This window comes from Aethalodelphis obliquidens, unplaced genomic scaffold (genome assembly GCF_003676395.1).
Source record: "Aethalodelphis obliquidens isolate GAN/ISIS:26980383/991018 unplaced genomic scaffold, ASM367639v1 scaffold53, whole genome shotgun sequence".
NCBI lineage: Eukaryota > Metazoa > Chordata > Mammalia > Artiodactyla > Delphinidae > Aethalodelphis > Aethalodelphis obliquidens.
Window position 1 is genome coordinate 7,102,345 of NW_020837997.1, and position 26,317 is coordinate 7,128,661.

At 48.5% G+C, this 26,317-nt stretch overlaps 1 protein-coding gene across 3 annotated transcripts; it reads right to left on the minus strand.

The window, feature by feature from the left end:
- Nucleotides 1–1,702: 1,702 nt before the first annotated feature.
- LOC113608589 (GTPase HRas-like) lies at nucleotides 1,703–25,174 on the minus strand. 3 transcript variants are annotated; one of them, XR_003428367.1, is made up of 5 exons: nucleotides 24,805–25,174; nucleotides 24,540–24,699; nucleotides 23,859–24,055; nucleotides 17,670–17,803; nucleotides 1,703–2,265 (listed from the first exon to the last, which is right to left on the minus strand). XR_003428367.1 is itself a non-coding variant. In XM_027085146.1 (4 exons), the coding sequence occupies exons 1-4, from the start codon at nucleotides 25,059–25,061 to the stop codon at nucleotides 17,761–17,763; spliced, it is 657 nt and encodes a 218-aa protein (XP_026940947.1). In that variant the 5' UTR covers nucleotides 25,062–25,174; the 3' UTR covers nucleotides 17,424–17,760. The 3 variants fall into 3 exon arrangements, 1 of the variants encoding a protein (XP_026940947.1); XR_003428366.1 differs by lacking the exon at nucleotides 1,703–2,265 and adding an exon at nucleotides 10,537–11,241; XM_027085146.1 differs by lacking the exon at nucleotides 1,703–2,265 and having other exon boundaries at nucleotides 17,424–17,803.
- Nucleotides 25,175–26,317: the final 1,143 nt, after the last annotated feature.

Sequence of the window (26,317 nt, forward strand, 5' to 3'; positions counted from 1 at the left end):
CCAGGGAAACAAAGACACTTAGCGATTATCTCCAGGAGCTTGAGACAAAGGCCAGACCTCTTTTGGGGCAAAGTTAAACTCTTTACTACACAGGTTCCCAGTCCGTTTCCTCCAGAAAATGGTAAACTCCAGGAGGGCAGGACTAAAACTATCTTTGCTGCCTCTCAGTGCCAGGGATTTTGTTGGATGCCAAGAGTGGAGACTATTTTAAAAATTAAAAAAAAAAAAGTTCTCTTTCAGTATTGAGGCATTTGGGTTATTTATCGTCAAGGGTCAGGGTGTGAATGCAAGGTGATGGCATTAGGAGGTGGGGCCTTTGGGAGTGATTAGGTCAGGAGGGTGGAGCCCCCGTGAATGGAAATAGTTGCCTTGTAAAAGAGACCCCGCAGAGCTTTCTCACCTTCTTTATGCTGTGTGTGGATTGGATGAGACATCCAATCCAGAAGAGAGCCCTCACGTTGTAAATGATGCTACTGTGAACACAGGTGTAGGGGAGACCCTGCTTTCAGTTCTTTTGCGAACATGCCCTGAAGTGGATTACATGGTAGTTCTGTTTTTAACAATTGGAGGGACTGCCATGCCGATTTCCATAGTGGTTGTCATCACATCTGTTTTTACTCTTATCTTCTAATTAGAGCAAGTGTTACTAGCTGCCACATATGCTAATGACAGAAAATTTACTTTGCAAAAATTTAGTACATGAAACAGTGAGCCCACTGAAATAAAACTAAAAATCTGCTCAAAAATCTAGGTGCAAAAGCATGTAGAGGGACTTCCCTGGTGGTCCAGTGGTTAAGAACCCGCCTTCCAATGCAGGGGACACAGGTTGGATCCCTGGTGGGGGAACTAAGATCCCACCTGCCACGGGGCAGCGAAGCCCGCACACCCTAGAGCCCGCACGCCACAACTAGAGAGACTGCGCACTGCAACTACTAAGCCTGCATGCTCTGGAGCCTGTCCCCCATAACTAGAGAGAAGCCCACTCACCACAATGAAAAATCCTGCATGCCACAAATGAGACCCAACGTGGCCAAATAAATAAATATTTAAAAAAGAAAGCTTATAGAGGCACAACCCCCAGCTGCTCTTGTTGATTTGTAGACCCACTGTGAACTTTCAAGGTGGGCTTTTTTGTTCTTTATCTTTCTTCTTTTGTTTATGCTTTAAAACAAATGGCACAAACATCTCTGCTTTATCAGGCAATTAATCTGGAACAAACCTTCAACAAAGGGTACATGGGAAGGTTTTTCTGGCATCCTTTCTGGCGATTTTGCATATTCCATCTTCACAGTGGTTCCAGGTGATATTCGTGGATCTGTTGGTAGAAACACAAACTAACACAGAATCTGTAGCAGCTGCATGTCCTTGGAGCTGCTGGCAAATTAATTTCTTCACACCCTTTTTGCCAGGATAATAGCTAGAATGATTGCAGCTAATAGCACCAGGCTCAGCTGTCTCTATGGTAATATTTATACCCTATCAATGTCACTTGCATAACTCCAAGAACACTGTCCAGAGGATCAGTCCCAGTCATCTCCATTGTAACATTGTACCCTATCAACATCACCTTCATCCCCCCAGGAACATGGCTGCCCAGGGACCAAGGCAGACCTGGGAGAGGAAAAGATACTGGTACATTTTAAATCTCCATTTAAACTATTTCCATCTCTAGATCAAGTGTACAATGTTTTAAGAGCAGAAGGGCTCATAATGGTCTCAACTGTTTTGCAAGGTGGCATTTCAAAGCAGAGCTACATGGAGTAATGGCCTGAAACCCTACAGGTGAAGGGATATTCCAGTGACCACATGCTGAAGTGGAGCAGCCTCCAACCTATGGTCTGAAGAATAGAGACAATGAGGAATCTTGGTCTTTGAAAAAGATGTAGCATTATGATGGCAGGAAACCTAAATATAACCTATAGCCACTGGGACCTAATGCCTGACATCAGTAAGTGCCAATAATTGCTCAGTGAGTGGGTGGGATTTTCCATTTGTTGTCATTGTGAGGTCATTGTAGAGAAAGCCTTCTCTGCAGAATGTAAGGTGCAGGATGTAAATTCATTCATTTAACTACAGATAATGACTGTCTTAGTCTGCTCAGCCTACTAGAACAGAATACCATAGACTTAACAGTTATAAACAACAGAAATTTATTTCTCACAGTTCTGGAGGCTGAGAAGTCCAAGATCAAGGCTTCAGCAGATTTGATGGCTGGTGAGAGCTCACTTCCTGATTTATAGAGGGACATCTCACTGTGTCCTCTCACTGTGGTAGAAAAAGGGGGCAAGAGAGCTCCCTGAGTTCCCTTTATAAGGTCACAAGTCCCATTCCTGAGGACTCCAGCCTCATGACTTAATCACCTCCCAAACTCCCCACTTACTATACCATCACACTGGGGGTTAGCGTTTGCACATATGAATTGGGATGGAACAAGCATTCACTCCATAACATGGACCGAGTGTGCACTACAGGCCATGCACCAGGGAGGAAGCAGTGAACAAGAGAGACAGATCCCTGCTCCTTCAGACCTTCATCCAATGGGGGAAATGGACACAGAAAACATCACTGAATACTTGGGAGAGGGCTTCCCTGGTGGCGCAGTGGTTAAGAATCTGCCTGCCAATGAAGGGGACATGGGTTCAAGCCCTGGCCCAGGAAGATCCCACATGCCGCGGAGCAACTAAGCCTGTGCACCACAACTACTGAGGCTGTGCTCTAGAGCCCGCGAGCCACAACTACTGAAGCCCGAGCACCTAGAGCCCAGTGCTCCACAACAAAGAAAAGCCACCACAATGAGAAGCCTGCACACCACAACAAAGAGGAGTCACGGCTTGCTGCAACTAGAGAAAGCCCGCAAGCAGCAACGAAGACCCAATGCAGCCAAAATAAATAAATAAATAAATTTATATTAAAAAAAAATACTTGGGAGAAAGACAAAGTAGAACAAGAGGCTAGAGAGGGATCTCAGCAGGGTGGTCAGGAGAAATCTTTTTAATAAGGTGATGTGGATCAAAGCCAAGATGAAGGGATGGAGCCAGGCAGGCATGTGGGGAAGAAAAGCTTTAAGGCTGAAGAAACAGCAAATGCAAAGACCCTGAGGTATAACCAAGCCTGGGAAGAGCTAGGAACAGTGTGAGCAAGGAGGGAGAAGTCGAAGATGAACCAGGAGGGGTGTACAAGACAGTGTGAAGACTTTCATGGTTAACAGATAACCTATGTTGTCCTCATAGGCATTGGAAACCATTTAGCAAGTGTTGAGGGCTGAAGAAAAGGCCATCTTGTTTCCTCCTCCAATGTGGTATGTGCTAAAAATTAGTTACCTTAAATGCCTTCTGAACAAGATGGAGAGTTTTCTGTTTTTGTATTTTTATTTGGGGGGGGCATGGTTAGGCTAAAGCACATGGTCTCACTTAACGCACGTCATCTTACAGGGTCTCCTGCCCCCTGGCCCCTGTATCCTCTTAGGTAACTAACCAAGAAGTCCCAGGGTGATGTGCTCCACAGAGGTGAACTAATGTAGAAGTCATGGCCAGGGCAAGGAGGGGCAATGGTTAAGACCTCGGACTTCAGCCAAACTACCCGGGTCTGATGAATTCAGGTCCTGCCACTTGCCTATAAATTGGGAACAAGGGGACAGCAAAAGTACCCGTATGAACAAAAAGAAAATATCAATAAAGAGATATAAAACCTAAAAAAGAGCCAGAAAAGAAATTCTAGTGCAGATTTGAGCCAGTAGAAAAAGAATCAGCATAAATGAAGATAGGACGATAGTAATTACTGAGTCTGAGTAACAGAGAGATAAAAGAGTGTGATGAAAAGTGAATGGAATCTTTTATTTTTCTAATTTTATTTTATTCTTTATACTTTGTTATTGTTCTCTCCTTTTGGCTTCTCCCCCCCCTCCTTTTTTTTTTCTTTTTTCTGTTGTGGTTTTATTTTACCTTGTTGCAGTTGTTTCAATTTATAGTTTTATTTTTCCTAATATATTTTTTATCTTTCTAATTTTATTTTGTTTTTTATTCTTTGATATTGTACCGCTTCTGTTTCTCTTTCTTTCTTTCCTTTTTTTTTTTTTTTTTTTTTTTAACTGCGCCATGAAGCTTGTGGGATCTTGGTTCCCAGGCCGGATGCCGGGCCCAAGGTCCTGTGGTGGGAGCTCCAAGTCCAAACCACTGGACTAACAGAGAACCTCAGACCCCAGGGAATATTAATCAGAGTGAGGCCCCCCAGAGGTCTTCATGTCAGCACCAAGACCCAGCTCTACCCAACTGCCTGCAAACTCCAGTGCTGGACATCTCAGGCCAAACAAGCAGTAAGAGAGGAATACAGCACCACCCATTAAAAACAAAAAACAGTCTGAGCCCTGGTCGGGGAGGATCCCACATGCCGCAAAGCAACTAGGCCCATGCGCCACAACTGCTGAGGGTGCGCTCTAGAGCCCACGAGCCACAACTAATGAAGCCTGCGTGCGTAGAGCCCGTGCTCCGCAATGGCAGAGGCCACCTCAGTGAGAAGCCCGTGCACCGCGGCAAAGAGTAGCCCTCCCCCTCACTGCAACTAGAGAGGACCCGCGTGCAGTAACGGGGGCACAACTCAGCCAAAAATAAATAAAAGAATATAAATAAATTTATTTAAAAAAAAAAAGAGAAAGAAGAACAAAAAACCCCCAAAGTTAGCAGAAGGAAAGAAATGGTAAAGATCAGATCAGAAATAAATGAAAAAGAAATGAAAGAAACAATAGCAAAGATCAATAAAACTAAAAGCTGGTTCTTTGAGAAGATAAACAAAATTGATAAACCATTAGCTAGACTCATCAAGAAAAAAAGGGAGAAGACTCAAATCAACAGAATTAGAAATGAAAAAGAAGTAACAACTGACACTGCATAAATACAAAGAATCATGAGAGATTACTACAAGCAACTCTATGCCAATAAAATGAACAACCTGGAAGAAATGGACAAATTCTTAGAAAAGCACAACCTTCCAAGACTGAATCAGGAAGAAATAGAAAATATAAACAGACCAATCACAAGCACTGAAATTGAAACTGTGATTAAAAATCTTCCAACAAACCAAAGCCCAGAACCAAATGGCTTCACAGGTGAATTCTATCAAACATTTAGAGGGCTTCCCTGGTGGCCCAGTGGTTGAGAGTCCGCTTGCCGATGCAGGGGACACGGGTTCGTGCCCTGGTCTGGGAAGATCCCACATGCTGCGGAGCGGCTGGGCCCGTGAGCCTGTGCTCCGCAACGGGAGAGGCCACAACAGTGAGAGGCCCGCGTACCGCCAAAAAAACAAAAAACATTTAGAGAAGAGCTAACACCCATCCTTCTCAAACTCTTCCAAAATATAGCAGTGGGAGGAACACTCCCAAACTCATTCTACGAGGCCACCATCACCCTGATACCAAAACCAGACAAAGATGTCACAAAAAAGGAAAACTACAGGCCAATGTCTCTGATGAACATAGATGCAAAAATCCTCAATAAAATACTAGCAAACAGAATCCAACAGCACATTAAAAGGATCATACAACATGATCAGGTGGGGTTTATCCCAGGAATGCAAGGATTCCTCAATATACACGAATCAATCAATGTGATACACCATATTAACAAATTGAAGGATAAAAACCATATGATAATTTAAATAGATGCAGAAAAAGCTTTTGACAAAATTCAACACCTATTTATGATAAACACTCTCCAGAAAGTAAGCATAGAGGGAATCTACCTGAACATAATAAAGGCCATATAGGACAAACCCACAGCCAACATTGTTCTCAATGGTGAAAAACTGAAACCATTTCCTCTAAGATCAGGAACAAGACAAGGTTGCCCACTCTCACCACTATTATTCAACATAGTTTTGGAAGTTTTAGCCACAGCAATCAGAGAAGAAAAAGAAATAAAAGGAATCCAAATCGGAAAAGAAGAAGTAAAACTGTCACTGTTTGCAGTTGACATGATACAATACATAGAGAATCCTAAAGATACTACCAGAAAACTACTAGAGCTAATCAATGAATTTGGTAGAGTAGCAAGATACAAAATTAATGCACAGAAATCTCTTGCATTCCTATACACTAATGATGAAAAATCTGAAAGAGAAATTAGGGAAACACTCTCATTTACCATCGCAACAAAAAGAATAAAATACCTAGGAATAAACCTACCTAAGGAGACATAATAGCTGTATGCAGAAAACTATAAGACACTGATGAAAAAAATTAGAGATGATACAAACAGATGGAGAGATATACCATGTTCTTGGATTGGAAGAATCAACATTGTGAAAATGACTACAGATTCAGTGCAATCCTTATCAAACTACCAATGGCATTTTTCACAGAACTAGAACAAAAAAATTCACAATTTGTGTGGAGACACAAAAGACCCCGAATAGCCAAGGCAATCTTGAGAAAGAAAAACAGAGCTGGAGGAATCAGGCTCCCTGACTTCAGACTATACTACAAAGCTACAGTAATCAAGACAGTATGGTACTGGCACAAAAACAGAAATATAGATCAATGGAACAGGATAGAAAGCCCAGAGATAAGCTCATGCACATATGGTCACCTTATCTTTGATAAAGGTGGCAAGAGTATACAATGGAGAAAAGACAACCTCTTCAATAAGTGGTGCTGGGAAAACTGGACAGCTATATGTAAAAGAATGAAATTAGAACACTCCCTAACACCATACACAAAAATAAACTCAAAATGGATTAAAGACCTAAATGTAACGCCAGACACTATCAAACTCTTAGAGGAAAACATAGGCAGAACACTCTATGACATAAATCACAGCAAGACGCTTTGTGACCCACCTCCTAGAGTAATGGAAATAAAAATAAAAATAAGCAAATGGGACCTAATGAAACTTAAAAGCTTCTGTACAGCAAAGGAAACCATAAAAAAGACGAAAAGGCAACCCTCAGAATGGGAGAAAATATTTGCAAACAAAGCAACTAACAAAGGATTAATCTCCAAAATATACAAGCAGCTCATGCAGCTCAATATCAGAAAAACAAACAACCCAATCCAAAAATGGGCAGAAGACCTAAACAGACATTTCTCCAAAGAAGAGAAATACAGATTGCCAACACACACATGAAAAGATGCTCAACATCACTAACCACTAGAGAAATGCAAATCAAAACTACAATGAGGTATGACCCCACACCAGTCAGAATGGCCATCATCAAAAAATCTACAAACAATAAATACTGGAAAGGATGTGGAGAAAAGGGAACCCTCCTGCACCGTTGGTGGGTATGTAAATTGATACAGCCACTATGGAGAACAGTATGGAGGGTCCTTAAAAAACTACAAATAGAACTACCATATGACCCAGCAATCCCACTACTGGGCATATGCCCTGAGAAAACCATAATTCAAAAAAAGACATGTACCAAATTGTTCATTGCAGCTCTATTTACAATAGCCAGGACATGGAAGCAAACAAAGTGTCCATTGACAGATGAATAGGTAAAGAAGATGTGGCACATATATACAATGGAATATTACTGAGCCATAAAAAGAAACGAAATTGAGGTATTTGTAGTGAGGTGGATAGACCTAGAGTCTGTCATACAGAGTGACGTAAGTCAGAAAGAGAAAAACTACTACCATATGCTAACACATATATATGGAATTAATTTTAAAAAATGGTTCTAAAGAGCCCAGGGGCCGGACAGAAACGAAGACGCAGATGTAGAGAATGGACTTGAGGACATGGGGAGGGGCGAAGGGTAAGCTGGGATAAAGTGAGAGAGTGGCATGGACATATATACACTACCAAACGTAGAATAGCTAGTGGGAAGCAGCCGCATAGCACAGGGAGATCAGCTCAGTGCTTTGCGACCACCTAGAGGGGTGGGATAGGGAGGGTGGGAGGGAGATGCAAGAGGGAGGGGATATGTGGATATACGTATGCATATAGCTGATTCACTTTGTTATACAGCAGAAACTAACACAAAATTGTAAAGCAATTATACTCCAATAATGATGTTAAAAATAAATGAATGGACCCTGGGGCTTCCCTGGTGGCACAGTGGATAAGAATCCGCCGGCCAATGCAGGGAACGCGGGTTCAATCCCTGGTCAGGGAAGATCCCATATGCCGCGGAGCAACTAAGCCCGTGCACCACAACTACTGAGCCTGTGCTCTAGAGCCCGAGAGCCACAACTACTGAGCCTGCGTGCTGCAACTACTGAAGCCCACATGCCTAGAGCCAGTGCTGCGCAACAAGAGAAGCCACCACAATGAGAAAGCCCGCACACCACAACAAAGAGTAGCCCTGCTCGCCGCAACTAGAGAAAGCCCGTGCGCAGCAACGAAGACCCAACACAGCAAAAAAAAAAAAAAAAAAAAGCCATATGGAGACATAAAGAGCCCAATAAAGGTAAATACATGGGCAATTATAAAAGCTATTGTTATTGTAATAATATTGTAAATAATGGTTTGTAACTCCACTATTTGCTTTCTATGTGATTTAAGAGATTGATACACTTTTTAAAAATAAATCAATTACTAGTCTAAAAGCCAGTTTATATATAATTTAAGAAACTAATGTACTTTAAAAATTATTTGTTGATGTTTTTGGTCACACTATGTATGCAGATACGATTTTGTGACAGCAACAACTGAAAAAAGTGGGATGGAGCTGTAAAGGAGCAGTTTGGTGTGTTATTGACATTAAGCTGGTATAAATCCAAATTAGAGTGTTATAACTTTAGGATGTTGAATGCAATCCCATGGCAACCACAAAGAAAATAGCTGTAGAATATACACAAAAGGAAACGGGAGAGGCATTTAAACGTTTTACTTAAAAAAAAAAAAAACTAAACAGAAGAAAACTGTAATGCAGGAAATGAGGGACAAAAAAGCTATACAGGGGCTTCCCTGGTGGCGCAGTGGTTGAGAGTCCGCCTGCTGATGCAGAGGACACGGGTTCGTGCCCCGGTCCGGGAAGATCCCACAAACCGCGGAGGGGCTGGGCCCGTGAGCCATGTCCGCCGAGCCTGCGCGTCCGGAGCCTGTGCTCCACAACGGGAGAGCCACAACAGTGAGAGGCCCGCGTACCACAAAAAAAAAAAAAAAAAGTTCCAGCTTCAGGAATTCCCTGGCGGTCCAGTGGTTAGGACTCCCCGCTTCCACTGCAGGGGGCACAGGTTCCACCCCTGGTCGAGGAACTGAGATCCCTCATGCCTTGAGACACTGATAAATAAATAATAGAAGTTCCAGCTTCACTCAAGTTTTCATGGGAACACTTACATGGCTTTAAATGCATAATCGTCCCTCAATACGATTCAGTGTGTAATAAGTTATCATGAATTAATTAAAAACTTATTTGTAGGCATAAGATTCCTTATTCTGAGCCCTTAATAATACATTCTGAAAAAATCGATCTGTGTTTCTGGAACAGGCACTATCTTCCCTAAAGAGCCATAACTGAGAACACAGGGTGAAGACAAGGCACGCATCACCTGCCCTGAATCCACGCGGGGAACCCTGCACACACCCGGGAAGGCAGCTCTGTCTGCAGCCAGCAACAGCAGTTTAACGTAATCAATAGATAGAGGAACGGGGGGTGTCCCTCGGACCAAAGATTCCAGGCCATCACCCCTTCTGCTGGGCCCCTGATTTCTCATCCAACCAGATGCAAGCAGCCTTGGGCAAGGGGTTGCTGGCACTGCAGTCATGGGAAATCAGGCTCGGGGCTGCTTTTCCTCCCCCCTCCCCCGCCCCCGAACAGCTAAGTTCATCTCTACAGAGGGCAGATCCAGCTGACTCTTCAGTTAACTTCTTTGGGGGAGAGATTCTGGACAAGCCCCCATAAATGCTCAACAAAGTACCACCCCTTCCCCGCCCCCTGTCATGCATCTAGTCATGAAACCTTGGTTTTTAATCCGAAGGAAACAAGTCCAACTTAATTTTTCCCACAAGTGGTTTCCAGATCAACCCTAGTTCAAGGAAAAGACCCGATCAACCCTAGCACAGGGAACAGTGGGGTTAGGACAGGGGGGAAATTGCTGGTGCCGTCCTGGTGAGAGAGAAGGGGGGATCTGGCGCCCTCTGGTGGTCACCACGCGCCACAACTCGTCCTGCTGTGCCGCTCCGTGGTGTCTGCCGTAACCTGCCCAGTCAGCTCTGAGGATGTCTTTCAATAGGTGAGCGGATACACACACGATGGTACATCCAGACAATGGCATATATTCAATGATAAAAATAAACGAGCCATGGTGGAGGGATGGATTGGGAGTTTGGGATAAGCAGATGCAAACTATTATGTAAAGAATGGATAAACAACAAGGTCCTACTGTGTAGCACAGGGAACTATATTCAATATCCTGTGATAAACCATAATGAAAAAGAATATGAAAAAGAATGTATTAGAATATATATTTGTAACTGAATCACTTTGCTGTACACCAGAAACTAACACAACATTGTAAATCAACTATACTTTTATATATATATATATATATACACACATATATATATATATATATATATATATATATATCTGTTTGTAGGTTCATTAATTGTAACAAATGTTCCTGACTAAAGCAAAATGTTAATAATAGGGGAAACTACTGGGTGGGGGAACGGGGGCTGGCAGGGAGTCTGTGGAGACTTTCATTACTGTATGCTTAGTTTTTCTGTAAACCTAAAACTGAAGCCTATTTTATTTAAAACAGCTTTATTGAGGTACAGTTGACATACAGTAAACTGTGTATACTTAAGGTGCACAGTTTGATTCATTGTGACGTGTGTATATACCCATGAAGCATCTGTGACCCACACTCCCCTCTGCCTCCAGACAACCACTGATGTGCTCTCTGTCACTAAAACCGGCTGCGTTTTCTAGACTTTTAAATAGCTGGGAATCATCCACTATGTACCATTTTCTTCCGGCTTCTTTCACTCCACCACGTTACTCAGACAGGTGGCAGCTTGGATCAGGAGTTGGTTTCTTTTCACTGCCACGTGGTATGCCCCTGCGGGGACATCCTCCCCTGTGTTCACGCATTCCCTGCGAGGGCCACTCGGGTGGTGTCTGCCTGCCCTGGTCTGCTTGGACTCTCAGCTCCCTGGGCGCTCAGGGAGAGAGTGGTGCATAAGCTCAGTAGCTGTGACGCACGGGCTCCGAAGCACGTGGTCCCCAGCACCACAGCCTGGAACTTTCTCAAGCAGCACACTGGTGCGGTCACGTGGGTCTCAGGAGCCACTGTCCCTCCAAGACATGTCCAGTGTCTTGAAAACCTTCTTTCATACATCTTGCCCAAGTTGGGAGTTGTGTCAGATGGGAGAGGAAATCTGGTCCCTGTCACTCCCCTGGCTGGAGCAGAAGCTTCATCCCTCAGCTCTGGACCCTTCTCCTCCCCTTCCACCTTCCATCCTGTCCACTGTACCTCTGTGTCCCCAGCCCCCTCCCTTGTTACCAAAGCATCCTCTAGTCTACTGCCAGCTCTTTAATATTTATTTAACTTGAATTATAGAATTACATATTTAATGTAAAATACTTAGGAGATATTGGTAAGCAACAAGGATATTGGTAAGCAACAAGGAAAAAAATCCTAATTCATTCTCCCACCACAGGCAAAGGACCGCTGTTAGCTGACATTTTGGTTCCCATCCCCCCAGATGTGCTGTCCTTTCTGTGACAGTGTCTGACTGCCTTGATACTCTGCAGGGCAAGTGTTAGATCATCCTGGTGTCCCCAAGATCTAACATACAGTCTGGCCTGACCCGGCACAGGTGGATGGTGACTGACTCAATCCCCTGCTCTCCTTTTCACACTCTTTATTTTGTTTTTTAAATGAATTTACTTTTTGGCTGCGTTGGGTCTTCACTGCTGTGCACGAGCTTTCTCTAGTTGTGGTGAGCGGGGGCTACTCTTCGTTGCGGTGTGTGGGCTTCTCATTGTGGTGGCTTCTCTTGTTGCAGAGTATGGCCTCTAGGTACGTGTGCTTCAGTAGTTGCGGTGCATAGGCTCAGTAGCTGTGACACATGGGCTTAGCTGCTCCGAAGCATGTGGGATCTTCCCAGACCAGGCCGTGTCGCCTGTATTGGCAGGCAGATTCTTTTTTTTTTTGGCCCTGCTGCGTGGCACGTGGGGATCTTAGTTCCCTGACCAGGGATCAAACCCGTGCCCCCCGCAGTGGAGGCGTGGAGTCTCAACCAATGGACCGCCAAGGAAGTCCCGGCAGGCGGATTCTTAATCACTGCGCCACCAGGGAAGTCCCTCACACACTTTAAATACAAGGGAGAGGGACTTCCCTGGCGGTCCAGTGGTTAAGACCCTAGGCTTCCACTGTAGGGAGTGCAGGTTCAATCCATGGTCGGGGAACTAAGATCCGCATAAGCCGCATGGGGCCAAAATACATACATACATGCAAGGGAGAATCATGTCATTGCCTCCCTTCTGTGACTTGTAGAATTCAATCAGTAGAGTATCTTGGAGAATTTAGTGAGAGAGAAACCCAAGGCATCCTTAGCTGAACGGCAGAGTGGAGTGTTGGATTTTTCACTTAGGATGAGCCTGGGTTGTAGGGCAGGGGGATTAAAAGGTCAGTATGTGTTTAAATTACACCAGTGTTTGCAGCAAGATGGGTGGAACTAGAGATTATCATGCTAAGTGAAGTGAGTCAGAAAGAGAAAGACAAATGCCATATGATCTCACTTATATGTGGAATCTAAAATATGACACAAGTGAACCTATCTACGAAACAGAAACAGACTCACAGACATAGAGAACAGACTTGTGGTTGCCAAGGGGGAGGGGGAGGAGGAGGGATGGATTGGGAGTTTGGGATTAGCAGATGCAAACTATTATAGAATGGATAAACAACAAGGTCCTACTGTATAGCACGGGAAGCTATATTCAATACCTTGTGATAAACCATAATGGACATATATATAAACTGAATCATTTTGCTGTACAGCATAAATTAACACAACATTGTAAATCAACTACACTTCAATAAAAAATTAAAAATTAAAAAAAATTACACCAATTGGGTCCTTTGTGGAGACGTGGATGGATCTAGAGACTGTCATACAGAGTGAAGTTAAGTCACAAAGAGAAAAACAAATATCGTACACTAACGCATATATGTGGAACCTAGAAAAATGGTACAGATGAACGGGTTTGCAGGGCAGAAATAGAGACATAGATGTAGAGAACAAACATATGGCCACCAGGGGGGGAAGCGGCGGGGGGTGGGGAGGGATGAATTGGGAGATTGGGTTGACATGTATACACTAATATGTATAAAATGGATAACTAATAAGAACCTCCTGTATAAAAAAATAAATTAAATAAAATTCAAAAAAAAAAAAAGATTACACCAGTGTTTAACGCAGTGTGGAAAGATTTCCCTAAATTGCTGCATGATGCTTCAGGACCTGAGGGGTAGAAAAACCCAGTACAGTTACCGCTTGGTATCCAGGGGGATTGGTTCCAGGACAACCCCCCCTGCCCATGACCTGGGGATACCAGAATCCATAGATGCTCAGGACTCTGATATAAAATGGCATAGTGTTTGCATATAACCTACACACATCCTGCCATAAACTTTATTTTTTAATTTTTATTATAAATTTATTTATTTTTATTTATTTTTGGCTGCATTGGACCTCTTTTGCTGAGTGCAGGCTTTCTCTAGTTGCGGCGAGCGGGGGCTACTCTTTGTTGCGGTGCGTGGGCTTCTCATTGCGGTGGCTTCTCTTGTTGCGGAGCACGGGCTCTAGGCGTGCGGACTTCAGTAGTTGTGGCGTGCAGGCTTCAGCAGTTGTGGCTCACGGGCTCTAGAGTGCAGGCTGAGTAGTTGTGGCGCACGGGCTTAGGTGCTCCGCGGCATGTGGGATCTTCCCGGACAAGGGCTTGAACCCGTGTCCCCTGCATTGGCAGGCGGATTCTTAACCACTGTGCCACCAGGGAAGCCCTCTCCCATATACTTTACTTTTTTTTTTTTTTTGCGGTACATGGGCCTCTCGCTGTCGTGGCCTCTCCCGTTGCAGAGCACAGGCTTCGGACGCGCAGGCTCAGCAGCCATGGCTCACAGGCCTAGCCGCTCCGCGGCATGTGGGATCCTCCCAGACCGGGGCACGAACCCGTGTCCCCTGCATCGTTAGGCGAACTCTCAACCACTGTGCCACCAGGGAAGCCCTCCCATATACTTTAAATCATCTCTAGATTACTTACAACAGCTAATACAGTAGAAGTACTATGTAAATAGTTGTAAATGCAATGTAAATGATATGTAAATAGTTATAAATTCAAGTTTTGCTTTTTGGAACTTTCTGGAATTTTTTTTCTCCTGAGTATTTTCCATCCATGGTTGGTTGCAAGGCAGGAGATAGATGGGTCGCAGGCTGGGCTGGTGGAGTTTGTCCCCTGTGGACAGACACTCCAAAATAGCAGGAGGGAGGAGAAGCTAAGCCCTGCCCAGATAAGAGACCACATATTTCTCATTCTCGAGGTCAAGAATACCTTCCTGACTACACACACACAGAAACGCTCCTTGAAGGTCAAAAAGGGAGGGAGTGCCACCGATATAGTAGGTGATGTCAACCTACCCATAGGCCACTCAGCCAGAATCCATCTGGCCTAAGATGTGCGCCCACGCATGGGAGGACCCTGAGATAAACCAAATTTGGACTCAGAACCAGGCAAAGCAAGATGACTGGCCAAAGGAGACCCAGAAGAAATGCCCCATATGAGTGATACAAACTACCACTAGGGCGCGACTTTTGCTCTGAGCCCGCCCACGTGTCTTATCCACACATACCCTTTTTCCTCCTAATAAACACTTTACTTGCTTCACTACTTTCCGTCTCTATGTGGAAATTCACTTCTACACAGCTGATGGGCCAGGGCCTTGCCACCGGCCACTGGTCTAGTGGCTAGGATTCAGCGCTGTCACTGCTGTGGCCTGACTTCAATCTCTGGCCTGGAACCGAAATCCTGCTTCAAGCCTCTGCAGGCTGAGGCCACCCGAGATCAGTTGGATCCCAGCATGTGGAACCCGTGGATACCCAAGGCTGACTCTAGTGCCAAGCCCCTCATCCTGCCACCCCTGTGGCTCTCTAGTTCTGGCCAGAATCTTCGCTCTCACCCCTCCTGAGTCTTGAACACCTTGTAGGTGAAGCCTTCCCGAGGCGAGAGGGCTGTTACCACTTTGCCTTCAGACAAGAAGTCCTTGAAATTTGGCAATAATGCATCAAATGTCTTAAAAGAATGCAGAGCCATAGGACATAAATCCCTCAAGTCATGTGTCATTTACAACCCCATCTATCTTTTTTCCCTGTTTAATTTTGGTTTTTTTTTTTCTGGCTGTGCCATGCGGCTTGTGGGATCTTAGTTCCCCCATCAGGGATAGAACCCGGGCCCTTGGCAGTGAGAGCATGGAGTCCGAACCACTGGGCCGCCAGGGAATTCCCTCCCTGTTTTAAATTTCTGAGCTTCTTAAGCCTACACGCTTTCACTGGCTTCAGGCTAAATAAAGGAATTTCATGTTTGGGCCTTAAAATACCATCTCCAAACTGCTAGTAACAGAACTCCTAGCAAGATAAGGAGACAATTGTCTCTCTCACTATCCCTTTTTTTCACAGCTGTAGAAAAGCAGGCTGCCTGGGAAATATGAATTTGCAAATGTATCTTACAAAGGGAGGCCTGTAAGACACCCACACCACAAAGATTATTTCTATGTCCCATGAAAGTATCTTTAATCACTTAACAAAAAAACTTAATTCAGACTATTTATCTTTTTAAGTTGTTGTCCTGGTCATATTAAAACCATCAGGTAGCTTCAGAAGTGTTTAAATACTCCTGAGTTTTCTTTGCTAAACCTTAAGATGATTCTCGATGTTTCCCTTTTCCCGTTTGGAATTGAAAGCAAACAGAACTGAAGACTCTGCTAGATTTTTTTGTTTAAATCAATTTCCAAAGTCACCCCATTTAAACTAGCAATTCTAGGTGGACGGGGGGCGGGGGGGTGCGGGAAGCAAAGATATATGTACAAGAATATTCATTATAGCTTTCTCTAGAAAGAATTAGCCGATAACAGATCAAGTAAATTGTAATGTAAAACTCACTTTGTAATACAGGTATTTAATAGATCATCAAGACGGCATCTCAATTGTAAATCAACTATACTTCAATAAAATAAATTTTCTTTTAAAAAGACGGTATCAGGAATTCCCTGGTGGTCCAGTGCTTAGGACTCTGCACTTTCACTGCTGAGGGGGTGGGTTTGATCCCCGGTTGGGGGACCTGCATGCCGCACAATGCGGCCAAAAAAAAAAAAAAGACAGCATCTCAAAACTGTGGCGAAAGGACAGAGGGTTCAGTAAATGGTGTTGGCATACGTGAAATAACAGAAAATATATTGGTCTCTGGCTCTGGCTCCTGAACCTGTTGTCATTTCCTGGGTGACAGGAGTCCCTTTTGTTCTAATGAGGCGACTCTGGGTGAGGCCCTGGATAGTTTCAGGATGGGGGCTGGGCGCCAGTAGGATCAAGCCCTGGTGAGAAGCTTGGAACTTCAGCCCCACCCCCGTCCTCTGGGAAGGGGAGAGAGGCTGGAGATGGAGCTAATGATCCACCTTGTGTACGTGATGAAGCGCCATAAAAATCCCAAAGGTTTGGAGTTCAGGGAGCTTCTGGGTTGGTGAACACGTCCACGTGCCAGGAGGGTGGTGCACCCCAACTTCACGGGGACAGAAGCTCCTGTGCTCGGGACCCTTCTGGACCTCACCCTATGTATGTCTTCATCTGGCTGTTCATCTGTATCCCTTATTATATAATAAACTCGTAGGCATGAGTAAGTGTTTCCCTGAGTTCTGTGAACTGTTCTAGCAAATTATCAAATTTGAGGAGAGGTCGTGGAAACCCCTTCTTCTTTTTTTTTTTTTTGCGGTACGTGGACCTCTCACTGTTGTGGCCTCTCCCGTTGTGGAGCACAGGCTCCGGACGCGCAGGCTCAGCGGCATGTGGGATATTCCCGGACTGGGGCACGAACCCGTGTCCCCTGCATCGGCAGGCAGACTCCCAACCGCTGCGCCACCAGGGAAGCCCGAAACCCCTTCTTTAGCCACTGAGTCAGAAGTACCAGGGGCAGCCTGGGACTTGCAGTTGGCATCTGAAGTGGGCACAACCTCGTGGGACTGAGCCCTGAACCTGTGGGATCTGGGATGTGAATATTTTTTCCTAGTAAGTTTTTGACTTTGGCCGCAAAGAAGTTTATTTTATGGAGTCGATTATCAGAGTTTCATCTTCTGGCTTTAGAGCCATACTTAGGAAGGCTTTTCCTAAGAAAAGCTTAGAAAGGGATAATCCCATGGTTTCCTCAAATAACTGTATGATTTCCTTTTTTCCTCTAAGTAGCTTGTGTGTGTGTGATAAAATACGCATAACATAAAACTTAACATCTTCACCATTTTTAAGCTGCCAGTTCAGTGGCATTAAGTACATGCACATTGTTGTGCAACCATCACCACCATTCATCCTCAGGTCCCTTTTCACCTTGCAAAAGGGCAACTCTGTCCCCATTAAACACTAACTCCTCATCCCCCTCCCCCCTCCCCTGGAAACCTCTAATCTACATTCTGTCTCTATGACTCTGATTACGCTAGGGACCTCATATAAATGCAATCATACCGTATTTTTCCTTTTGTGACCAGTTTCTTTCACTCAGCATATCTTCAGGTTTCATCCATGGTGTAGCAGGTGTCAGAATGTCCTTCCTTTTTTAGGCTGAATAGTATTCCATTGTATGGATGGACCACATACATCTGAGGATGGACACGAGGGTTGTTTTTACCTTTTGGCTATTGTGAATGGTGCTGCAATGGACATGGTTGGATGAGTATCTGTTGGATTCCCTGCTATCAGTTCTTTTGGATACACACCTAGGAGTGGAATTGCTGGCTCATACAGTAATTCTACACTTAGCTTTCTGAGGAATCACCAAAAACAGCATCTGCATCATTTTACATTCCCACCAACAGTGCATTTTGTTGGGTTGCATTTTCTCCACACCCTTGTCTACACTTGTTATTTTCAAGTTTTTTTTTTAATTGTAGCCACCCAAACAAGTGTGAATGCACACATCTTTTAACCCAGCAATTCTACTTTGGGGAATTTAAACTCTTCCAAACTTGCTTTTGTTAGTTCATGACATAACCTGGCCATCCTTCCATGTCGTGCATATAATTCTCCCCCTCCTGTTGATGACTGTGCTATTTCCTAAGAAGGATGGGCCTGGGGTTAACTACTGTTTCCTCCTGGACATTTACACTGATTTCAATTTTTAGACACTGCCACACTACAACAAATATACACTTTATGGGACTACTCCAAGAAATACAGTCCTTAAAACCTACTTCCAAAAACCCAGCTTTCACTCCTTAATTTGCTAAGCACCCCTGAAAGACTGGAGTCTGTGGGCTGTTTGCTTTCAGACCGTGCTTACAAGAGAGCTCCCGTACAGTCGGTACGTCTCTGCAAACTCTTCCCCCAAGTAATAGAGCTTTGGTGCCTGGACCCAAATTTCTGCTGAACATTTTGGAAAAGGGAATAGAGGTAGTTTCATGTTCATCTTTAATTCCAAACTGTGATTTCCCAGAGACCCTATGCCTGGGCAGTACTGAGCAGGCAGCAGGTGACCTCATCCGGTGAAAAATGAAAGACCAGCCAGCTACTCGGCTGCTGTTCCCTTGACCCACTCCCAGTTTCATCCGATGTTCCACAGTTCACTATGCAAAATTTAAGAGATGCAAAACTATGAAGACTCACACAACAGACATCCACATACCCCACCCCCCCAAGCTTTTCCAAGAGAGCTCAAGTCTCCAGCCCGCCCCTCCCCAAAGGCCAGAGACAGTAGCTGTCTGTCATGAATCACACCAGTGTTTAGTATGCCCTGACTCGCTGTATATCACCACAGAGAATTGGGTTTTGCCGGCTTTTAGATTTGTTTTCTTTTTTGCTCTTATTTAAAAATTGAAGTATAGTTGATTTACAATGTTTCAGGTATACATCAAAGTGATTCGGTTATATGTATATATCAATATCTTATTTTCCGGGGCGTGACTGTAGCCGGTACGGTGTCTTTGGTTTCCACACCATTGATCCTTGTCAGTAGGGAGGCACCCGTTGACACATATATGGGTTTGCTGAGCCCTCTCTGTCTTTCTACACGTGTTTTTGTCGATATCCTGTAATTTTCTAAAGTCAACCATGTCCTATGCAAACAGGGAGTTTTATTTCTCCTTCCCTCCAGGGAGGAGGCTTAGACGCCCAGAGGTGGGACAGGATGGACGGGGTCCGTGGCCCGTGGGGTCTCCAGACCAGGGTGGCTGCTGTGCTGGGGCCAGGGTTCAAGGACGGGAGCAGGGGGCAGGAGAGGGCCGGCTGAGCAGGGTCCGGGCCCTGGGGGTGCTGCCCCTTGTCCCTGCTCCTGGGGAGTGAGGGCCTGGGCTGTCGCTGCCTGTCCCATCCCTGTGGGTCGGGGGCTGCACAGGGGGAGGGCCGTGGGCGCAGAACCGGCTGAGGCCACAGTCATTTCCAATTCTGTCCTGTTTCCTGTCCTATGGGGCCCCACCTGACACCCTGACTGCGGGGCAGAAGCTGACAGCGAGTGGTCGGTTCACGTCTCTGGTCCCCAGCCACCTCGACCGCTGGGACGGGTCAGGGGCGCCTGGCACGGAGGGTCCACCCAGTCCCGTTGGCTTGCGCTCCGGCCCTTCCTGTCATGAGGACGGAAGGCAGGGGTGACGGATGGGAAAGTCTGCTGATTCCTGCCCTTCTGGGCAGTCCTGGAGCCCGTGCCCCCGCCCCTCAGTCTGTACCCCCAGCCACTCCTAGACGGAGTTGGGGGGGCAAATCTGGGGAGCACCCATCTGCTCCAGCTCCTCTGGGTGCAGAGGAGGAGTGGGACATCCCCCCCGCCCCGCAGGCATGCACAGGCCTCCTCGGGAGCCAGAGCTGGAGGGGGACACCTGCACCAGGTGACGTGGTGGAACCAGGCCGATAGCACAGGGAGGCTGGTGTGGTGCCCACGCAGGGCCTTATTCACATTGCTGTGCTTTAGTGGGGTCTTAGTTCTGAGAAATTACAGACCCCCGAGGGCCCTCCTTGCAGGAACCTGACCACGTGCCCAGCCTGCCGACCCCTCCCCACGACCGGGTGTGTGTGTGGGGGGAGTCAGAGACCACACGGGGTGCCGTGCCCTGAGGACGTGCGCGACCTGAGTCGGTGACATGGAGGAGCCCCAAGAAGATGTCGTGCCAGCTGTTTCGGGACTTAGAGGAGCTGATTCGAAAGTTCACATGCAGAGTAACTAAGCGAGAACTGCTGGGAAAACCCTGTAAAAGCATGAAAGAGGGACTAGGCACGCCAGCTACAAGACATAGATAAAGGTTACACTAATGCTACCGTAATTACCAAAAGCCTTTCTAAGTCAGACAAAATCCTAGATTCCACTTTAAAAACTGGCTGATTCAACCACATGAAAATCAAGTATCTGCATGGGGGAAAATCCCTAATCAAACTCAAAGAAACTATGAAACTGGGGGAAAATATTTACCGTTCTAATGCCCTTAATGGATGAGGACTTTCTACAAATCAGTTTCTTACAAGGCAAAAATATGAGAAATGATAAGGGAGAGTTCACAAAAAAAAGGAAGGAATGATAAAATATGCTTGATCACCTCGCTCCTAAGAGATGTGCACATTGGCACCAAATCAACGTCACCATGTCCGTCTCACCTCAGCAGTGAGGTCACAACCATGAGGGAAGGTCGAGGAATCTCAGGGGGTTCTGGCTGGGGGTCATCAGGTACCATGAACACACTGTTAAAGCTAAGAGCGCGGAGGTGACAGACAGCATCCTCTACAGGTGGGAAGAGCATGAGCTTGGAGCCCTCCGTTGGCCCTTGTGCATTTGCCAGATCAGAAAAACACGAGTGCCCATCAGTAAGGAACTTCAATAAAATCATGATGGAAAGCAGCGACAAGTACAACCGTACCTAAATGTAAAACTGTCATTCTGCAAAAGACACAGTTAAGAGAATGAAAGAGCTACAGACTGGGAGAAAAGATTTGCCAATCATATATCTAACGAAAGACTCGTGCAGAATAAGAAGCAAAGCGCTGGCGAGGACGTGGAGCAACAGGAACTCCCGTCCAGCACCGGCGGGGATGCATATGGCGCAGCCACCGTGGGAGACAGCTTGCCGGTTTCTGACAAAACCGCACACACCCTCACCATGTGCTCAGCAATCATGCTCCTTTGGATTTACCCAAAGGACTAGAAAACATACACCCACATAAAACCTGCATGCAATCTTCACTGCTCTGCTCATGATCGTTAACAACTGGAAGCAACCAAGATGATCTTCAAAGAGGGAATGGAAAAACCGTGGGATTCCATGAAACGGACTACGATTCAGGGACACAAGGGAACCAGCTATTGATTCACTCAAAGCACGAGTGAGTCTTAGACTTGTTTTGCTAAGTGAAAGAATCCAGACCCATGTATGACTCCATTCACAGGACGTTCTGGAAAAGGCGCAACCCCGGGAGGATAAGGAGCAGTGGCTGCTGGGGCTGCGAGGCTGGGGGCTGACGCTGGGGTGCGGATGCGGCGGCCCCACCCTTGTGTGAAAACCCACAGGCCATGCATCCCAGAGACTGAGCTGTTACGTGTGCAAACTGAAAAAATAAAGAAAATCAAAGCTCATCACACGGTACACCTGGGATCTATGCGTTTCCTTACATGTACACTTTACCCATGAAAAATGTTTCACACTGAGGTGTCCTGAAGAGTTCACTGCTTTTTTGCGTTATTTCTTAAACACACTGTTTTGTCATGAGGGTTTGTCAGACAATATGAAACCAAGAGCATCAGCATGAAACAAGCACCCCTGTGTGCCCTTCCCCAGGCAGCAAGCCCTGTTCCACGTGCTGGCAGCCTACTCCGTGTATGACACCGTGAGTATCCCCGCGCCCAGGCCCTGCCCCTTCCAGGGATGCAGGCGCACAGGGTCACAGAGATGATGTAGGGGGCTCCCCAATCTTAGACTGAGCAGAAAGGCTGGGGTGCAGACTCCACGTTTCAGGACAGAAACAGCACCTAATTCCTGGGTTGATAAGACCCGCACTTGACGGGGCTGCCAGGTGCTCGCCGCAGCGGAAAGGTTTTTTAACAATTAGCTCGAGGCCTAACAAGCATTGCTGTTGTCATGAAACTTGAGTTTTGATCCTGAAGATGCCACATTATTAATCGAAATCTTAGCAGGGATGAACGTTTCCAGTAACCCAGACTCCTGTGGGGCCCCAAGGGAGGTAGCCCCCACCCCATCTGCTCTTTCCAGAACATTCCCTCAAGGAACATCAGCTCCACGGCTGGCCTGCCGGTCCACAGCCCAGGACAGCCCTCAGGATTGGCTGTTGCCACGGCGATGGAATTCCCTCCCAAACCTCCCAGTGAACCATAAGGCCACAGGCAAGTGGCCCGCGGACATCAGCTTTCAGCCAGAAGGCTGGGTCCCTTCCCCTGCAGCGTCTGGCCGGACCACCCCCAGGGTCGTACGACAGGCCTGGCCTTGCAACCCCACTGAGGCCCCCTGCCACCGGCTCTGCCCAGCCTGCTGAAGACAGCGCCGCCAGGCCCAGGACGCTCCTCCTGCCCTGTGGCACCTGCAGCCAGCGCCCCTCCCGGGGCAGTGACCAGCACGGCCACAGCGGAGCCAGGGCGGCGCCCCAAGAGCTGCCCCAAGGCCGCGCACGTGCCTACAACCCCCTGACGTCTGTGTCCCCAGAGAAGCTGGACACACAGGGGCCTCCAGAAGACAAGGTGACTGTGAGCACAGTGACCCTGAGGCCCTGGGAAGCCAGCGACACGCCCTGCTGCTTCACGCTGGCCTTCCCGCGGGACGGTGCCCCCCTTGCACGGCACAAGGTCCTGACCCTGAAGGGCTTGGCCTGGCCTGCATTTGGGCCCCGGGAGGGCAGGCGCGCCATGAGCACCCCACCAGCCAGAATGGTGCCTAAAGGGGCCACCCGGGCCAGTCCAGAATTCTGGCCCAAGGCCAGGCGGGCCCTCTCGGAGCTGCACATGACCAGCTGGGGCCTAGACATGCCCCACAAGGACACTTCGGTGACCTGAGGTGGCTCTGGGAGCAACAGGCCACCTCCACCGAGGGGGTGGCAGGGGCAGGTGGGCTGACCGCACCCCCATACACATAAGGAGGCAGGGCTGGCCCGATACCAGAGCCCACGCAGCCATCTGGGCCCCACGAGGCAGAGCAGGGGGCACTCTGGGCGGGCTGGACCCAACAGGCTGCACCCTTGCCTTTGCCAAAGTCAGTTACTGCCTTTCAGGGTCCCCAAAACTCAGAAGATACGACCCCAGCCGGAGTCCAAATGAGCTCCCCGCCCCCAGAGCCCTTCCCTATGAAAGCCTCCCTCCCAGAGGAAGGGACACCCTTTGTCTTAGTTTCCCCCTTTGCTGGTTGAAGGTGAATAAAGTTTCATGTGTTACGTGCTAGACTGGCCCATTCTTGCGTCTCTGCAGGACGCACCCGGGGCCCCCAGAGACAGAGGGGCCACCAGCAGGACCAAGCTGAGGTTCCCACATGCCTCCTGGGGGGCCACACGCACAACGGCCTCCCGGACTCAGCCGAACACCAGGGTCAAGCCCATCAGATACTCTACAGTGACTCAGCATGTGCCCCGTGGGCCAGTATGGGGCTGAGGAGAGTGATAGCTGGGGGGCCAGTGGCATCAGTTCACGACAGTCTGCGCAAGGGGTCCCGGCAGACCCATGGTCCCTCCATCACCTACCTGGGCGGGCCGGAGCTTCCTTCCCTGCATCCTCCCTGCGGGTGCCTCTTCCATGCCTGTCGCCTGTGCCTCAGTTGGGAGAGCAGGCCCTGCAGCTCAGGCAGCCCAGGCCACCCCCGTGGGGCGGGCGGGCCCAGCTTGCTCGCCTTGTGCTGCCGGCTCTTGTGCTCCAGCTTGTAGACGGCATCCTCCACGCCCTGGCAAGAGGGGGCCAGCTCGTTGCGAGGACCACTGCCTTGGCCTCAAGTGGAACCCCAGCCCCTTCCTCACCCCGCCCCGCAAACAGGGAGCTGGGCCCTGCCCGTCTTGATCCCCAGGGCCACCCCGTTGGGAGGCTTGTCCTCAGCAACTCCCCCACGGCCTCCTGGGGGGTTGGGCCGATTGGGACCTCCTTGCTGCTCTGGGGGTACAGGGGTTGGGGCCCCAGGGTCACTGCTCCAGCCTGGTCAGGGCAGCTCTCTCTACGGACCTCCATATCCCCCGGGAGCTGTGTCGGCCCAGACCCAGACGCTGGCCTCCCTCGCTGTCCTGACGTCCAGGGAGACTTACAGCGTGAGGGGCTGCTGGGCAACAGGGGTCCCAGAGGGTCCCAGAGGGTCCTGGAGCTACAGCCAGAGCCAGAGCGGCTGCCCTGCGTCGAGGGAGCTGCCCCTGGGCGGGGCGGGGGTCGCTCCGGCTCACCTGGCCCTTCTTGGCCGAAGTCTCCATGTAGGGGATGCCATAGCTGTGGGCCAGGTCCTGGGCCTGCCAACACTCCACGGTACACGTGGCCAAGTCACACTTGTTCCCCAACAGCACCCTGGGCATGTCGTCCGAGTCCTTCAACCACTCAATCTGCTCCCTGCAAGGGGGAAGGTATGAGTTGGCCGGTGGGCTGTGGGCTCGGCTGCACCCGGGACACGCAGAGAGCAGACGGGAGGCCCCCGAGGGTTGCCGGGCAGCTCACCTGTACTGGCGGATGTCCTCGAAGGATCTGGCCCTTGAAGGACTTGGCGTCGTTGACGGCAAACAGAGGAAGCCCTCCCAGGTGCACGTGTACTGGGCCCGCACAGCGCTGTACTCCTCCCGGCCCACCGTGTCCAGCATGCCCAGCAGGCACATCTCCCCATCGATGACCACTTGCTTCCGGTGGGAGTCCTGGGGAGGACACTGCTTAGAGACAGCCGGCCCTCCAGGGATGGGACCCTCCCTCGCTCCTCTCATGCCCCCCAGGACCAATGACAAGGAGACCCCTCCTGCAGTGTGGGTGGGAGACAAGCCCGTGTCAGGAGCTGGGCTGGGGACGGGAGCCGGGCCGGCTCACCTCTATGGTGGGAAAGTACTCATCCACAGAGTGGTTCTGGATGTGCTGGATGGTCAGGGCACTCTTCCCCACGCCTCTGGCACCCACCACCGTGAGCTCATACTCCGTCATCAGTCCTCAAGGGACCGCAGCACAAGGCACTGCAGTGGTCTCCTGTCCCGCCCGCCAAGGAAGCCTCACGCACCACGGCCAGACCACGCAGGGCACACCCACTGAGTTCCCTGCGCCAGCATGCCCAGGCCTGGCCTGCCCTCTGTGCCCAGACAGGTAACAGGGGCCCCAGCCAGAAGGGTGGCCCAGACGCTCATCTGTGGCACCTCCAGCCCAGTGGGGGGGGGGGGGGGCGGGCCTCCCCCCCCCGCCCCTTAATGCCCGTGGGGGGGAAGCAGGGAGCCGGCCCCCCCAAACACAGGGCAGACAGCTGAGAGCATCTCCCAAGCAAGCACCTGAATTAGAAGCTGCTGGGTAGGCAAAAAGCCTGAACTGGAGGTGCCGCGGGCTGAGGATACCAGTGTCCCCACGAGAACAGGCCTTGCCACAGTGGAGGGCACAGCAGTGTGCCGGGACTGGCAAGTGGCAGCCGACAAGCAGCTGCAGCCACCCCCCACCTGGCATGCTGGTGCATCTGACAAGTATTCACTGAGCGCCTACTGCACGCCAGGTGCTGCTCCAGGCAGAGGGTGACAGGCAGACAGAAAGAATCCCTGCCCTGGCAGGATGGGGCTCTGCTCCAAGGAAGAGATCTACATAAAGAGGAAATAAAGGGAAACCCACGAGGCCCCAGTGCCAGAAGAAGTTTGGAAAACATAAGGCAGGTGAGGAGGTGGGCAGGCGGGGGCCAGAGCTCCAGGAAGCAGAAGGTGATCACAGGAAAAGACTCAAAAGAGGTGTGGCAACAGGGGACAGGTAAGAAAGGAAAAGGGCCTGGGGCCAACGCTCCTAGCTGGGGTGTCCCCATTCTGTGATGCTTAAAGAAGGGGGTCCCTTGCAGGGTCTGTGGGCAGTGATTTTCTAAACTCCAGGTTTGCCTGGTGTGTGTCATGGCCATGCGGTGCCCGAGTTCTTCGCAGGGGTCCATGGGGCTCTGGCGGGTGGGAGGCCTGCCTTGCCCCATGGTCACGGGCGGGCCTCCTCTCGGGGGCACCCAGCACACTTA

Coding starts and splice junctions, on each gene's coding strand:
- LOC113608589 (XM_027085146.1), bottom strand. CDS start 25,061: ATGAGAGGAGCGAGGGAGGGTCCCATCCCTGGAGGGCCGGCTGTCTCT. Junction 24,056..24,539: donor CTTCGGCCAAGAAGGGCCAG/GTGAGCCGGAGC, acceptor CCCTCTTGCCAG/GGCGTGGAGGATGCCGTCTA. Junction 17,804..23,858: donor GGAAGCTCCGGCCCGCCCAG/GTAGGTGATGGA, acceptor GTCCATCCTCAG/ATGTATGTGGTCCATCCATA.